This window comes from Lathamus discolor, chromosome 10, assembly GCF_037157495.1.
Source record: "Lathamus discolor isolate bLatDis1 chromosome 10, bLatDis1.hap1, whole genome shotgun sequence".
Classification (NCBI taxonomy): domain Eukaryota; kingdom Metazoa; phylum Chordata; class Aves; order Psittaciformes; family Psittacidae; genus Lathamus; species Lathamus discolor.
The window spans coordinates 3,406,199-3,422,251 of record NC_088893.1 but is presented as its reverse complement, the minus strand read 5'-3'; the positions used below and the strand labels follow the sequence as shown (position 1 = coordinate 3,422,251).

The 16,053-nt window shown below is 47.3% G+C and overlaps 1 protein-coding gene across 3 annotated transcripts in view; it reads left to right on the top strand.

The window, feature by feature from the left end:
• LOC136020139 (rho GTPase-activating protein 7-like) overlaps nt 1-16,053 on the top strand; it is a 50,868-nt gene that overhangs the window by 31,398 nt on the left and 3,417 nt on the right. For all 3 annotated transcript variants that reach the window (XM_065690879.1, XM_065690880.1, XM_065690881.1), the window contains exons 2-10: nt 2,010-2,081; nt 3,579-3,660; nt 4,168-4,231; nt 5,483-6,840; nt 7,288-7,458; nt 8,134-8,293; nt 8,949-9,147; nt 13,720-13,939; nt 15,917-16,031. In XM_065690879.1, the coding sequence (XP_065546951.1) occupies nt 2,010-2,081; nt 3,579-3,660; nt 4,168-4,231; nt 5,483-6,840; nt 7,288-7,458; nt 8,134-8,293; nt 8,949-9,147; nt 13,720-13,939; nt 15,917-16,031 (2,441 nt within the window). The remainder of the gene's footprint in view (nt 1-2,009; nt 2,082-3,578; nt 3,661-4,167; nt 4,232-5,482; nt 6,841-7,287; nt 7,459-8,133; nt 8,294-8,948; nt 9,148-13,719; nt 13,940-15,916; nt 16,032-16,053) is intronic.

Below are 16,053 nucleotides of genomic sequence, written 5' to 3'. Positions count from 1 at the left end.
ATGTGTTGTCTCCTAACACAGCAGGGACACTGCAACATGGGGCTGTGCAAAGGTCTGATAAAAGGCCTGAGGATTCACATTAGCAAAGAAAATTCCCCCAGCTCCTGTGTCCTTGTCCTGTGGAAGAGGCCACCTCAAAGTGTTGAAGGCCATCGTGTATTCATGGAAGTGTCATTACAGGCTACAAAATACTTTCTAGCCTGTTCCTATTTACATCACTGTTCATGGCTTTGTTTGCTCTAAAACTAGAGCTGTACTTCTAATGTGTTGGGAATGGGGAAGCTTCAACCCCTGCTCAGTCACTCTCCTGTCTGCGCTCAGAAAAGCTGTGCTCAAGCTGTCTAGTTCAGAGTGAGGTGTGGAATGAGGACAGAGTTAGCTCCTCCACAGCTGAGCTGGTTGAGTCTACTGGGTTTTTCTAAGTGAAGATCACTCAGTCTTTGTGAAGCTTGTCAGTGTTAGGCTGGTCATCCATCCTCCTGGCTCTACAGATCCTTTTCCTTTCCTCTTTTGCTCTGCAAGTACAATGCTGGTGTTCTATCAGTCCCCTGTCTTGGCAGTCAGTAAATGCTGTGTTATGATAAAGATCACGATAAACTCTGGCACTAAGTATAGTAATAAATGTAGGCACAGTGTATATAGGCTATTGTGGAAGAAATTAGTTTCTGTTCTGCTGTTTGGGAAAGAAAAAAAAAAAGGAGTCATGCATCTGTTTTATGTAGAAACATTCTTATCATCCTGTGGTATCGCTTTATTCTCAGATGAAAAGCCATGGTTTTTGTGCAGAAAAGCCTTTGTTGCAGATGGCATTGTCCAAGTTAATCAAGTGATAATGGAAATAATTTAAAGTTTAGAAGTAGAATAATAAAACCATGGAAGATCTGTAAGTGTTTTGATGAGTTTCTTCAGTCTGTTGCACTGATAACTTACAACTGAGAAGCTGGGGCAAAGCAACCAGTGATTTTGAATAGGTATGTCTGTGAAGTGACTTGGAATCCAAATCTTTGGGTGTGTACGTAAAGAAAATGGTTTTAAGAAGCAGGTATGTTCCTCCAGCCTAGCACGCTGCATTTTAAAGTGCTTTAAAAACATTTCTCTCTACTGATCATGCTTGATTTTAAGGTAGTTTTAAAATGTTTCTTTCAAAGGAGACTTTGCCTTTGGGTGGTGTCTGTTGTAAGGTGTGCTGGAGCACAAAAAGCGTAGCATGGGAAACCTCTCGTCTTCAGTAGACCCAGCAGTTCCTAGTGTTTGCAAAGGTTAGAGCCTGCGGCATGTACTCATGCTGAGTATGTTTGTGCTTCTGAGGAATCTGGTGAGTGTTCTGTGATTCTGTGAAGTGATATTCCGCTCCTGCTCCTGGGGGAATGTCACAGGATTGGCCATGGGGCTCTCCGAATTGTCACAGAACGAGCTGCTCATTCTTGGCATCTGCTTGTGCTGAAGTGGCTGCCAAGTTGTGTTGGTAGTTGGCAAGGAAATAGACATTCATAGACCCTAGCAACAGGTACTCCTGAGAACTCTTATTCTGGGAATCCTTACCCTGTGCCCAGTGCTATTAATGTTGTGGTAGCATTTTGAGTTTATTTATAGGATTTGTCTGTGTCTTATCACCATCTCTCCAAACTGGAATGCACGAATGGGCTCTGCTCTGCAGGAGCATAGACATGAATCATACACCCTTCTCTCGTAACTCATTTTGACATATAACAGACACTTCCCTGTCCGAATCTCAGGGGCAGTTGATGTAGATTCATGTATGACATCTCAAGTATGTGTCATATCTACACTCTTGTATGTTTGCTCTCTATCCTATGTTGGAATGACTGCTCCAGAGCAATGGACATGTATGAGAACATCAGGCACAAGAATTTCTTTCTTTTTAGTAATACACTAACGAAACTGTCATATTCCTCTGAGAATCCAGCAGATAAAACTAACTTGCTTATATTGTGAAAGCACAACCCCTGTGAGCTCTACAAATGAACAACTTTATGTTCTCATGGCAGAAATTGAAGCCAGAGAAGCCTGCGACTGGCTGAGAGCTGCCGGGTTCCCCCAGTATGCACAGCTGTTTGAAGGTAGGTATGAGCCCAAAGACTTGTTGAGCAGCTGGCACCGAGTTCAGGTGGAATTGTTTGCATAAAGAACACTTCAGAACCTGACACTTTTGGTGGAAGAACTGCCAAATGCTGCGGTATCTTCATGCAAACCTGCAAACAAACAGTAAGCTGGTGCGTGGTCTCTCAGCAGTGACAGGTTAGCATGGAGTCAGTAGAATCCTGGAGAAGAACAAATCTTTCCTGGTTGTTGTTAGGCTGTAACTCCATCAAATTTCTGCTATTGTGATTTTTAGAAGCTTCTGATTTTCTCAGGCTCTTTTCCTTGCAGTGCTGGTTGTTTTTGCCAACTCCTTGATTGCAACCAAACCTCATCTAAGACTCTCTAGCCTTTGGTCTTGAGCAAGCTTGTTTTACTGCTGTTTTGAAAGAGAATGTTGGAAAAATCGTCTTGCAATCCCAAGTTTTCAAAGCAGGCACTCAGAGGCAGCCAACAATTCAAACAACGCCGTTTCAGCATGTTTTCATGTTGTTAAAGCTACAAGGAGTGATTATTACTTGTGGGGGAGAGATGGGTTTGTTGAGAGCTGGTGTAATATTCAGGCAGCACTTGTGCTTATACCCTGAAACTGCTCTTCTTTAAAACATGTTTGTTGTTATAAACATTGAGTGTAACAAAAGCTAATCTATTTTTAAGAGCAATTTTACCTAAGAACCACAGTTAGAGGACCAACAGGAATTCTGCCTGCTTCCTTCACTCCTCCCCCATGCACTGCAAAATTAAAGCCTGGAAGTCAAGTAATAGAGCCAAATTTGAAAGCTGTATCCTATGAAACATGGTACATCGTAGAAATTATTGATGTCTGACTACAGCAGGTTTCGTTTATAGAAGCTGTCAATCTTACGGTTTGGAAATGTACATTGTCATGCTTCTGAAAAATGGCTCCTCTGTGCTATCTTGATGCTTATGCAGTGTCCTGACCTGACCAGGTAAATTGAGCTTAAAAAGTAACCCAAGAAAATACTGATGGATCTCCCTGGCTCCCTCATCTGCAAGGCTAAATCTCTTCAGCTGGTGCATTGATTAGCTTCAAGCGCAGCATGATTTGTCAGGCTCACTGCAGCTCAAAGGGCATGTGCCATGTGCTGCATTGTACCTCGCCATCAGCAAAAGCTCATGTAAAATGCTCCTAGTTTTACACTGTACTGAAAGGCAGAAATGCAGAGAACCTTCGCCAAAGCAAAGAAATACTTCTGTATTTCTTGACTATAGTACTTAGTCACTGCAAGCTCCTGGGACTGCAGCAAATGCTTGTCTAGCTGTAATTAAGAACAGCAAGCAGATACCTGCAGTTACTCTGTCACTTGTAAGGAACTGATCCTTTCTTACTTGAATGACTTGTCTGGATATATAGTCATAGAAATGGATTTATATGTATTTCACCTGTGATAGATGTGCCACACAGTTCAAAGTCCGTGCAATTACAACTCAGATTTCAGCTTCCCCTTTGTTTACAGATATGCAGTTTCCTATTGATGTAAGAACTGTGAGGAAAGATCATGAATTTTTAGATGGAGATGCCATTGACACACTATTCAGGTAAACTGTAATTATAAACCCTCTTTAACACCTCCAGGCTCCACAGTTGTTGTCATTCATCTTTTCATGCCTTAGTTTTTGTCAGACTAACAAGGTCACCAATGCTGCAACTGAAGGAAATCCCTTAAGCACATACTTTAGTGCCACTGAAGTTGGTTGTTTTCAGAATTGAAAGGTAAAGGAAGCACGTGTCTGCACGTCTGCTTCAGCCAAGGTCTTCGTGACATTATACAAAGCATTAAATCATGAAAGCTCATCATGTGGTTTTTAATTAACTAGTTAATGATGGTCCTCTTCTCCAATTTTAAGATGGCAGAACTGGAACTGTGAACATCATGGGGCTATTGGCACTGGTTTTGGCAAAATGTGTGGACAACCTCTCTCAGAATGTCAGTCTTTGATAGCTGGAATGGAAACTCTGTGGTAGAAGTTCACAGCATGTTTGGTGCAGGTTTGTTTTCGAGAAAGGAAATGGTTTCCATTCAAAATGTCTCTCTTACACCCTAGGCGGCTGAACACACTGAACAAATGCGCAACACTGAAAGTGGAGATAAGCTGTCAGAGGAAACAGGTATGCTTGTACCATCCAGTTCACTTTCTCATTAAAAATGCGGTTAACATTATGTCAAAAACCTGGTTTAGAAGGTGTATGAAAGATACGCAGTTTCTGAACTTTTCTGTCTGTTCTCTTCCATCCTAGAATGCATGTGCATTTTCTGCTGAAAAACATAGTGATGGAGATTGAAATGATGTAGTGGTCATGGGTAACTTTGGGTAATGGGTAACGTGGGTAACATGGGTAACTTTAAAAGCAATTTGACACATATTACTGCCCAATAGTTGCACCAAGGCCCCACCTCAGTGTGTCTTTTATTGCTTTCCTAAGCAGTTTCACATCATATTTACGTCCTGAAAGTGAAATTTCACTCTTACTGACTAAATAAAGGATAAGAAATGAAAATGGAGAATCCAAATAGTGTCAGCCAATGTCAAATGTCCAGCCAAAAGCTGTGAGAAAGGTTTTAGCTGTGCTGGCTTTGTCCTCTGTTGCAAGTACTATAGCTAAAACAGAGTTAGAGCCACATCTTGGCTTGTTAATGCCAGGATTGGAAAGGCTCTCAGATCCCATGGATTAACTGCAGGACCAGCAAGAAAATAATGTCTTCTTTGGGAAAAATGTCCTGTTTTCTGGAAAGTTTCACTCTGCCATCAGGGAAGAATGGGACAGGAGAAGGTCCACAGAGGAGACATAGGTCATTCCCACCTCTCTACGGTCACTTGGAATGGGGACAGCTCATGGAGCACGTGGGGCAAGTGGCCAGTGAGGCTGAGGGTGGGTCAGCTATCAATGCACCACTCCAGGAAGGTGCACCAGCTACCAATGCTGCCACAGTCCCACAGCCAAAGGCTTCTTTACTTGAAAACTGGATGAGTTTTGGTCACAGAAGCGTGAAAGAGTGTTCGATTTGTTCGGCTTTAGGAAAGGCAATGTAAACCCAATACAATTATCTTTCAAAACCTTTGAATTGGGCACAAAACAGGATTTGTCATCCTCAGATCAATCCTGTCATCTTTTCCTGGGGTGAATTTATCAGATTGGTCAGCATGCTTGGGAGTGATTTATCAGCATGTGTTTCAACTAACAGCACAGAGCTCAGGGCAGACCCTCAGTAACTGAATGGTGACATTTCCATATGCTGCTCTTGGGGTTTTGGAGGCAGGCAGAAAATGTAAATCCCTTTTTTGCTACGTGTTTTGGTAATTTAAAGTTTGCCAAACTTTGCCCTTGAACTCTACTTTCTTTTTTTCTTTTCCTTCTAAGAGTGAGGACTCTGGTGATGACGAACCGTGTGCGATAAGTAACAAATGGGCTTATGAAAGGTGCAGTCAAAGGTGGTCTCGTATCGAGAGCACAGAAGGTTTCCCAGGAGAGGAAGGTGCTGGTGCACCAGTCCCAGGCAGTCCAATACTGAAGAGCACCAGCAATGAGGATGCTACCTTTCTAGATCCTGGCGAGAAACATGATGTGTCCTCAGTTCACAGTGCTAGCAGCGGTGACAGTGACACTTTTAGCTCCCCAAAACCTTTTGAAGATGTGGAAACCAGCACAAGTTCTTCAAGATGCTCCTCAGTTAAGGTGGCTTCACTGGACTCTGCTTTTAGTTGTTCTCTTCCTCCCAGTGAATTTTTAAGTACCACCAGTGAGGAGAAGCTTTTGGATAAGTCATCCTATAAAAAAAGGAAGAGCCTTCTAAAGAAAATGGAGAAGTTGCATTTAAGGAGCTGCAGCTTAAGGAGTGGCCAGTCAAAGGCCAAACCCATAATAAGTGAACCTGTTCTTCTGGAAGGACTTAATGAAGAGAAGATGAAGATGCTGAACTGTGTAAATATTTCTGACCTCTCTGGCTTCCAAATAAAGAATAATTCTTCTTTTTCTCCCCACAGTTTCAATAGCAGCAATCAGTCTGAAAACAGCAGCACTGTGAGTGCTCCAAGTCCTGTTATAAACCCACACAGCCACTGTGAAGGAAGGGGGGTATACGCAGAGGACTTGGATTCCAGCAAACTCTTTCTGTGGAATGATGTATCTCAGCAAAACCTCAAAAATGACATGAAGTTGCAAGTGAACCAGATGTTTCAAATACCACAAGGCCATAAACCTGGCACCTTCCCCATAGCACTTACAAGTAGCTCTCTGGCTCCAGCAGACAGCTCTTCTGTCAAATGGAGAACTGGGAGTTTTCATGGGTGCAGAAGGAGCCAGAGCAGAAGCAGTTCCAAGGACTCCAAAGTCCCCAGGAGTCACCTTTCATGTGCAGATCACAGGCTGAGCATATATGACAACATGCCTAACACAGAACTTGGTAATTCGGAAGCAGCACAAGCTGGTGATGATGATGTATTGTCAGAACTGAACAATGTTATAGAAGATGTCAATGGTCTCAAGCAATTGGTTGCTCAGTGGACAGAGAAGTTCTCAGATGGTGGGGATTCAGACTTTGCCAGTGACTCAGCCTCTTTGTTTCCATCCTCACCTAAAGGAATCTGCCATGAAACACACGGCTCAGAAGATAAGAGAGCAGAACTCCCAGCCACTGAGGGAGAGAGCTGCTGCGAACCGGACAAAGAGGCCAGTTCTGCAGGCCTGGCACACTTGGCAGAGTCTAGAAAGACCAGCAGGTCAGCCCTCCTTGGGTTTCCCTAGCAGACTGCCCCTTTGATTCTCTCCACTCAAAATGTGATTGTTTTTCCAGAACAAAGTATTCCCAAGGAAGTCTGTTCTGGGTAGCAGGGTCTGCACTGCTGCTACCAGGGACCACCTGTACTGCAGGTACCAGGTCTGTAGGCACCCCGGTGTCTACATCTGCTCTGACCTCTGCTGAAAGGAGGGTGCTCATAATCTGTGTGAGCGCTTACCCATTTCAGTTCAGACTTCACGGCTGTCTTGCTGCATTTCTTATTGAAGCACTTTGTACCTCCCAGATGAGAAGCACTTGGTTAAATCCACTCACCACAGGGTGTTTGGGAGCTGCAGGTCATTTAGAGTTAGGTGCTTCTCAGATGCAGGCAGAAAACTAACAGGGACAGTGGGAATACTCCTAAGTTTAAACATTATTTATCCTGCAGGCACGAGAAGCAACACTGCTCTGTGGAAGAGCATGTGAACCTAGGAATCCTTTCCCTGCAGACTGAGGACCAGTCAGCAGCACAGCTAGCCCGGACACAGAAACTGGCTTTGCTGAAACTCACCGCTTTGATGGACAGATACTCCCCTTCCAGTAAGCAAGGCTGGAACTGGTAAGTTGTCTAATACCTGTGTGGGAAAGACAGGATTTGATGCAAGCAAGTGGATTTCCATGTCTGCTTAGATTACGTGTGTTCAACAGGAGGAATTTAATCCTGTTAAATCACTGGCAGTTCCAGGGTTGCTTCAGTGGCTCCAGGGTTTCCCCTGCTATGGACTGCACTTTTGCTTCTCCCTGGTGGTCAGACTGTTACTGACTTTAAAGCACTTCACAGTTTCTCCCTAAACTTTGAGCCCTGTTTGCAGCGATCCCTCACAGAGATTGCAGGACCTGAGGTGAGAGTGGCCTGGGCTGAGTACCCATTTCCTCAGCATCCAGTCCTTGTTTGAACTAAAACAATGACAAAGTCATTCAGAGGACTTAGAAATACCCGTTAGTATCTTGTGAGAGGGATCTGGTACTTGAATATAGAAAGAAGTGAAGAAGCCTGCAGTGTCCTAGAGGGGTGGAGCGTATTTCACATGAGGATGCTTTATTAAAGCTGATTTCAGTTTTGAAGGAAGTCATTCCTGTAATTGCCCTTAATGATTTTCTCTTATGATTCCATGTGCAGGTAAGTATGGAGCAGAAGTTGAGGTTGAAATCCTTTCCCATGCACACAACTGGAGTAGCAGGTAGAGCTGTGCTGGAAAGTTGGTGAGTCGCTTGCACTGGTTGTTATTTTCAGGACTATACCAAGGTTCATCAAAAAAATAAAAGCCTCTGACTACAAGGACAAGAATGTGTTTGGGGTTCCTCTACTCCTGAACGTCCAGAGAACAAGCCACCCACTGCCTAACGGCATACTCCAAGCACTGGACTACCTAAGAAGCCACTTTCTTGACCAGGTATGAACGTGAGGCGGCCCAGAGCAGCTCTGTTCCATAAACGGATCCTGCTCCAGGAGCCATTCTCTGCTCCCAGCTTTTGTGAGGGACTTTCTTGCCTCCCGAGGCTCTGAACAGGCAGAAAGGTATAGGCAGCCTGTGAGGAAATGCCAGTGCTGTTTCCTTCTGGGAATACCTTCAGTCCTGTATTGAATTGTGTCCATGGCAATGGAAGTGGGTGCTGCAGATGGTGTTTTCATAGCAGAGCTTCAGGAATGGGAGTTTCTTTGCTCCAGCATCGGCACCATGTACATTTTCTGTCGGATGAACACACACTGGTGCATCAGAAACCTGCGGTTCCTGTGTGACAGTAGCCTGCTCAGGCGTACTAATAGGTGCCAATAGCAATGATCTTAAAAGAAGTCAAGAAGAGTAATTCTGATTTAAACAAAAAGGCAGCCGACATGACAACTGGTGTGTCTTTTACAGCTGGTTCTGTGGGCATCAGTCATGGTTTGCCATGTGCTGCTTCTAATGGGACAAAACTATTCTGGTGCTAGATCCCACTACCACAGGGTCTTAGGTATTGAAAGGAAAGTGAAGGATCAATTGTTTGTCAGAGGTTTGATTCCTGATGCCTCCTCTCTTCATCTGAAATAGTTCCTTTCACCCACAGGTTGGCCTGTTCCGAAAATCCGGTGTTAAATCCAGGATTCTGTCTTTAAGAGAAATGAATGAAACCAGCCCAAACAACGTGTGCTATGAAGGGCAGTCAGCATTTGATGTGGCAGATATGGTGAAGCAGTATTTCCGAGACCTTCCCGAGCCCATCTTCACTAGCAGACTCTGTGAATCCTTCCTCCACATCTACCAATGTAGGTAACAAAAGCTGAGGTTTTCCAATTCTTTTAATACCTTAATATTCAGCTGTACAAGGCTGTAGTCAGAGCAGGATTAGTGCCATGTCCCCTGCGGCACTGGAGACAAGTCAGGCAGGATGTTTCTGAGGGGAGTTCATTGTGGCTCTGGGCTGAAGAGCTGCACATCTGCATCCTATGGGCCAGCTGTTTTCTAGCACTGTCTTTTCTGTACTTTGAAGGATGAGCGTGATACCCTATGTCACGGCAGCCTCCTAAACTGTGCTTTAAAATGGCCGTTTCCTCATGCAAAATCAAGAATCTAGTCCCCTTATTCATGGTATGAAGTGTCTCCTTCTGCAAGGAAGCATGTTATATTGACAAAATTCCCTTATTAAGGTTGCTGTGAAACAGCCCTTTTCCCTGGACATGCCAGCACCTTTCTGCTCGTGCTCCCACTGTTACCGTCCTTGAGATTCAGTCTGTCAAAGAAGGAAAAATGAAGTTGAAATCTGGCTCAGAGCATAAACAGGTTCAGCCTCCGGTACATTGTCCTCAAGGAATTCGCTTTCCAGAAGCAGCTGGGTTGGGGAAGGAAATTGCTCTGGGGGCTCGTGATGATGTTGTTAGAGCAAGTTTTGAGGAAAGCTTTTGAAAGCCCAAGTGTGAGCTTTCTGCGATCAGTGTGAGCAAATGAGTTGCTGCTGTCCTGGGTATGATGTGGGTCCAGGAAGGCTGGGTTTGGGTTTCATTTTTTAACCTGGCAGGCTTTTAGAATTTTGTCTAAAAATGTTGTTTGATTGAAACAAGTTTTCTTTGTGCATTCACAAATCCTTTTTGTAAAGGAGTCCTCAATTCCTCTGTCCAACGGATGTGGAACTGTTTAATTCCATTTGTTATAACCTGGCCACTGTCCACCTCCTGTCTCTTGATCTGGGCTAGAAACAGCAAATGTCTGAATTCTGCTCGCCCATCTTCTGCCACATCTGGCTTTTGGAGGTAGAAAATGTGCTGCTTTCACCAAGAAGTGTATTTTGTGTGTTCTATGCACATGCTTGCACTTGAAGGGAAAGAGAAGCGATCTTCTTCCCTTCGTAGTGGTATCAGTTGGAGAAACCCTCATGATAGGGGGATGCATGACAGGATGAGCCATTCCTGACCTTCTGCAGGAGCTGTTTGGGCACACAGTCCCACTGTGGTTCAGTGTGAATTGAAATCTGCTGGCAAACATAGTTCTGTGAATTGAGTTATCCGAGAGCATCTGTTCTCTTCATGCCTGAAGCTGAAAGGAAAAGACAGTGGAGCAGCTATCCCCTCCAAAGTAACATTCCAGAGTCATATTTTACAGGGAGACAGGCCCTTATTTGGATAGCAACCAGAGCCAGTTCAGGATAAATCCATTATCGTGGTGTTCAAGATAGATAAACTACAAGTCAAGCACCAGCATCACTGGGTGTGAATGTGCATCTTGACAGGGAGCAGGAGAAAACTGTATTTGTGTGATAAATGCTTGGAGCAATGTAGAGATATTCCAGCCGCTCCAGCCAACGAGCTGGCTTCATTTGGACCTCGGCTCAGATGCCTCTATGCAAACGCCAGTAGCATGGGGAACAAACAAGAGGAATTAGAGATGTGTGCACGTCTACAGGGGTATGATATAATAGGCATCACAGAAACATGGTGGGATGGCTCCTGTGACTGCAGTGTTGGAATGGAAGGTTACAGGCTCTTTAGAAAGGACAGGCCTGGCAGGCGGGGAGGGGGAGTTGCCCTTTATGTTAGGGATAGGCTGGAGAGTATGGAACTCTGTCTGGGGGCAGGTGAGCAGTTTACAGAGAGTTTGTGGGTCAGGGTTAAAGGGAAAACAGCCGTGGGAGACATTACTGTGGGGATCTGTTACAGACCGCCTGATCAAGGAGAACCTGTGGATGAAGCACTCTACAGACAGATAGGAAAAGCCTCACGCTCGCAGGCCCTTGTTCTCATGGGGGATTTCAACCACCCTGACATCTGTTGGAACGATGGCACTGCACGGCACAAGCAATCCAGGAGGTTCCTCGATTGTGTGGAAGACAACTTCCTTCTGCAAGTAATAGAGGAGCCGACAAGGAGAGGTGCCATGCTTGACCTTGTGCTCACCAACAGGGAAGGGCTGGTTGGAAATGTGACCCTCCAGGGCAGCCTTGGATGCAGCGATCATGAGATGGTCGAATTTGAGATCCCCAGGACAGTGAGAAGAGCGTGCAGCAAGCTCACTGCCCTGGACTTCAAAAGAGCAGACTTTGGCCTCTTCAGGAGCCTGCTTAGTAAGGTTCCATGGGATACAGCCCTGGAGGGCAGGGGGCCCAAGACTCTTGGCTGATATTCAAGGATCACCTGCTACAAGCTCAGGAGTGCTGCATCCCAACTAGAAGGAAGTGCAGCAGAAGGGCCAGGAGACCTCCTTGGATGGACAAGGAGCTGCTGAGGAAAATTCAAAGGAAAAAAGAGGCTTATAAAAAATGGAAGCAAGGACAGGTGGCCTGGGTAGAGTACAGGGATGTTGTCCGGGAAGCTAGGGACCAGGTTAGGAAGGCTAAGGCCCAGTTAGAATTAAACCTAGCCAGGGATGTTAAGGATAACAGGAAGGGATTCTATAGGTACGTAGCAAACAAAAAACAGACTAGGGACAACACAGGCTCCCTGAGGAAGCTTTCGGGAGAACTGGCTACGCAGGATTTGGAGAAGGCTGAGGTTCTGAATGGCTTCTTTGCCTCGGTCTTCACTGGCAAAGGCTCTGACTGCACCACCCAAGTCTTGGAAGGCAGATGCAGGGACTGTGAGAATGAGGACCTTGGGCCCACTGTAGGAGAGGATCTGGTTCTTGATCATGTTAAGAACCTGAATGTGCACAAGTCCATGGGACCTGATGGAATCCATCCGCGGGTCCTGAAGGAGCTGGCGAATGAAGTTGCTAAGCCACTGGCCATCGTATTTGAAAAATCATGGCAGTCAGGTGAAGTTCCCGACGACTGGAAAAAGGGAAATACAACCCCCATTTTCAAGATAGGGAAAATGGAAGACCCAGGGAATTACAGACCAGTCAGTCTCACCTCTGTGCCTGGTAAAATCTTGGAGCACATTCTCCTGGAAGGCATGCTAAGGCACATGAAAAACAACAAGGTGCTTGGTGACAGCCAGCATGGCTTCACTAAGGGGAAATCCTGCCTGACCAATTTGGTGGCCTTCTATGATGGGGCTACAGAACTGATGGACAGGGGTACAGCAGTTGATGTCATCTACCTGGACTTGTGCAAAGCGTTTGACACTGTCCCACACCACATCCTTCTCTCTAAATTGGAGAGACATCAATTTGATGGATGGACCACTCGGTGGATAAAGAACTGGCTGGATGGCTGCACACAGAGTTGTGGTCAATGGCTCAATGTCCGGCTGGAGACCAGTAACGAGTGGTGTCCCTCAGGGATCGGTGTTGGGACCGGTCTTGTTTAACATCTTCGTCGCTGACATGGACAGTGGGATTGAGTGCGCCCTCAGCAAGTTTGCCGATGGCACCAAGCTGTGTGGTCCAGTTGATACGCTGGAGGGAAGGGATGCCATCCAGAGGGACCTCGACACGCTTGTGAGGTGGGCTGATGCCAACCTTATGAAGTTCAACCACGACAAGTGCAAGGTCCTACACCTGGGTCGGAGCAATCCCAGGCACAGCTACAGGTTGGGCAGAGAAGAGATTCAGAGCGGCCCTGCAGAGAAGGACTTGGGGGTGCTGGTCGATGAGAAAATGAACATGAGCCGGCTTCAGTGTGCGCTCGCAGCCCAGAAAGCAACCGTATCCTGGGCTGCATCCAAAGGAGCGTGACCAGCAGGGCGAAGGAGGTGATCCTGCCCCTCTACTCTGCTCTTGTGAGACCTCACCTGGAGCATTGTGTGCAGTTCTGGTGTCCTCAACATAAAAAGGACATGGAACTGCTGGAACAAGTCCAGAGGAGGCCACGAGGATGATCAGGGGCTGGAGCACCTCCCGTATGAAGACAGGCTGAGGAAGTTGGGGCTGTTCAGCCTGGAGAAGAGAAGCTGCGTGGGGACCTCAGAGCAGCCTTCCAGTACCTGAAGGGGGCCTATAGGGATGCTGGGGAGGGACTCTTCTTTAGGGACTGTAGTGACAGGATAAGGGGTAACGGGTTAAAACTTAAACAGGGGAAGTTTAAATTGGATCTAAGGAGGAAATTCTTTCCTGTGAGGGTGGTGAGGCACTGGAATGGGTTGCCCAGGGGGGTTGTGAGTGCTCCATCCCTGGCAGTGTTCAAGGCCAGGTTGGATGAAGCCTTGGGTGGGATGGTTTTGAGGTGTCCCTGCCCATGGCAAAGGGGTTGGAACTGAATGATCTTAAGGTGCTTTCCAACCCTAACTATTCTGTGATTCTATGATTCTATGATGTGACAGTGATAATGTCCTTTGCCTTGTTTGTGGTGCACTGGAGTAACAGTGAAATGGATGGACCTACTGTTCCAATGCCCTGCTTGGGGCTGTGTTGATGGATGAATCCTCTGCAAGTCACGTGTGATGTTCATCATTCTTTTCTGTCTTCAGACGTGCCAAAGGATCAGCAGTTCCAGGCTGTCCAGGCTGCAATCATCCTTCTCCCAAAGGAAAACCGAGAAGCTTTGAAAATCCTTCTGTTCTTCCTGCGAGATGTGGTTGCTTTTGTGGAGGAAAACCAGATGACCCCAACCAACATTGCTGTCTGTCTTGCACCGTCTTTGTTTCACCTCAACACCCTGAGAAGGGACAGTTCCTCCTCCTCCACTAGGTATTAGCATCTTAATGCTGGCATTGCTGCTCTCCATAGTGTTCTTAGCTGGAACAATGCTGGCCTAGGGTCAGTCTTCTCTGAAGAGGGAAATAGTGCATGTCTTGGGGTTTGTTTCAGCTATGTTTAGGTGCAGCAGGAGCTGACCACAGCGCATGGAGTGATCCAGCTGCTGCTTGTCCCTTGTAGGGCAGAGTGGTAAAGTCACAGTGCAGTGCTCCTGCCTGGTCTGTGTGCGAGCCACCCTGCCTCCCTGCCCACTGCTGTGCTCTTTGCGGCTGCCCCAGGTCCAGCTGCCCAGGAATGCACCAGTCTCCAGCTTAAAGAGGGGAGACTGAGCTGAGCTCTTAGGCAGAAGCTCTTCCCTGTGAGGGTGCTGAGGCGCTGGCACAGGGTGCCCAGAGAAGCTGTGTCTGCCCCATCCCTGGCAGTGCTCAAGGCCAGGTTGGACACAGGGGCTTGGAGCAACCTGCTCCAGTGGAAGGGGTCCCTGCCCGTGGCAGGGGATGGAGCTGGATGAGCTTTAAGGTCCCTTCCAAACCAAACCATTCTGTGATTCTATGATTGTTTCCCGCTGTCTGCACTGGGCTGGTGCTGGCTGTTGGAAATGTGACTCCTGTGCTGGCAGCCTAAGCCCAGGTGGAGCTTTAAGGCCCTGCAGGTATCTGGCAGGCTGCAGCAGCTGCTGGCACCGGTTCTGCTGGGTTATCACCAGGGGATCATTCCTGCCAAACCCAGCCACCAGGATGCTGTCAATTTATCTTAATAAGTAAAAGTCTCTGGGTTGCATCAGATCCAGTTTGTACGTGCAGGGAGGAAGGTGCCCTTGGGCCAAGGCAGATAAATAATCTCTGGAAGCATTCACGCCTTATCTGGTCTCCAGAGGCAGGGCTGTTTGTTCCGTGCTCCTGCGTACGGACAGACATCTGTCAGGGCAGAGGATGGCTGCCTGGTGGATGGAACCTGTGCACCCACAGGAGCAGCAGTTCATGGCCTCGCTGCGGGGAGCTGAAGACGAGGACGAGCTCTGAAGCAGAAGCTGTCAGTTGCGCTGCTGGCATATTCCAGGCTGATGGCGTAGGCTCTGGAGGGCACAGGGTGGGGGGAAGAAAACACTGGGGGCTTTTCTTGTGAGTGGCACAGAAGATGTGAAGCTGTCCAAGCACACCCAGAGCCAGGGCTGAGCCAGCACACGGCCTGGAGCCGCTGTGACGGAGGGTTGGTGGCAGCCCGTCCTGCCAGGCTAGTGCTGTGTTTGAGCCCCTGGGAGTCACACTTTGAGGCTGTACCTCTTTGGCTTACATGACCATTGCTCTGAAATACTGGACCAAAAAACAGAGTTTTCTCTTTGTTGTCACTGTTCAGAAGCCAGGATGCTTTGAAGCTTCAGCGTATTGTAACTGGGCATTAATGCCGAAGTGTCGGGTTCTGACTTCAAAGGGCAGGAGCTGACAGGTCTGACTTTGAGGAGCAGCGCTGAGGACTCTTATCTTCAACCCAATTTTCAAGCCATTTGGCAGGAATGCATGTAGACGGAAGTATGAGAAGCCAGGATTAATGATGTCATGTAGTGATTATGAATTACAAGAGGGGACTGTTTTTGAAATATGGTTGGTGCAGTTTGGGCTAAAAGATTTAGAAGGTTCTGCGTGGTCTTTGCAGGGCTATCAAGGGAGTTTGGTACTACACACACATCAGTTTGGGTCATTGCTGCCTTTGGCCACTTGTGATGATGTGCTTGGGGAATAACAAGCCTTGACTTGCCTTTCTCGGGCACAGCGGTCAGTGCTGCCCCAGGCACTCCCCGTGTGCTGGAGGCAGCGCTGGCTGTGGCCCTTGCTGCAGCAACAGAGCACTCGGCCCTGCACGGCAGAGCGGGCCCGTCAGTGCAGTGCTTTGCGCGCTGGGTCCCTGCCCCGGGCACTGCGGGGCACAGCTTCCTGCGCACAGCCTGCCCTTACCGTGCCCTCTGCCCAGGTCCAGCCCGAGGAAGTGCAGCCTGGGGAAGCCGGACCAGCGGGAGCTGAGCGAGAACCTGGCAGCGACGCAGGGCTTGGCGCACATGATCACGGAGTGCAACAGGCTCTTCCAGGTACCGCCCCGCGCCGCGCTGG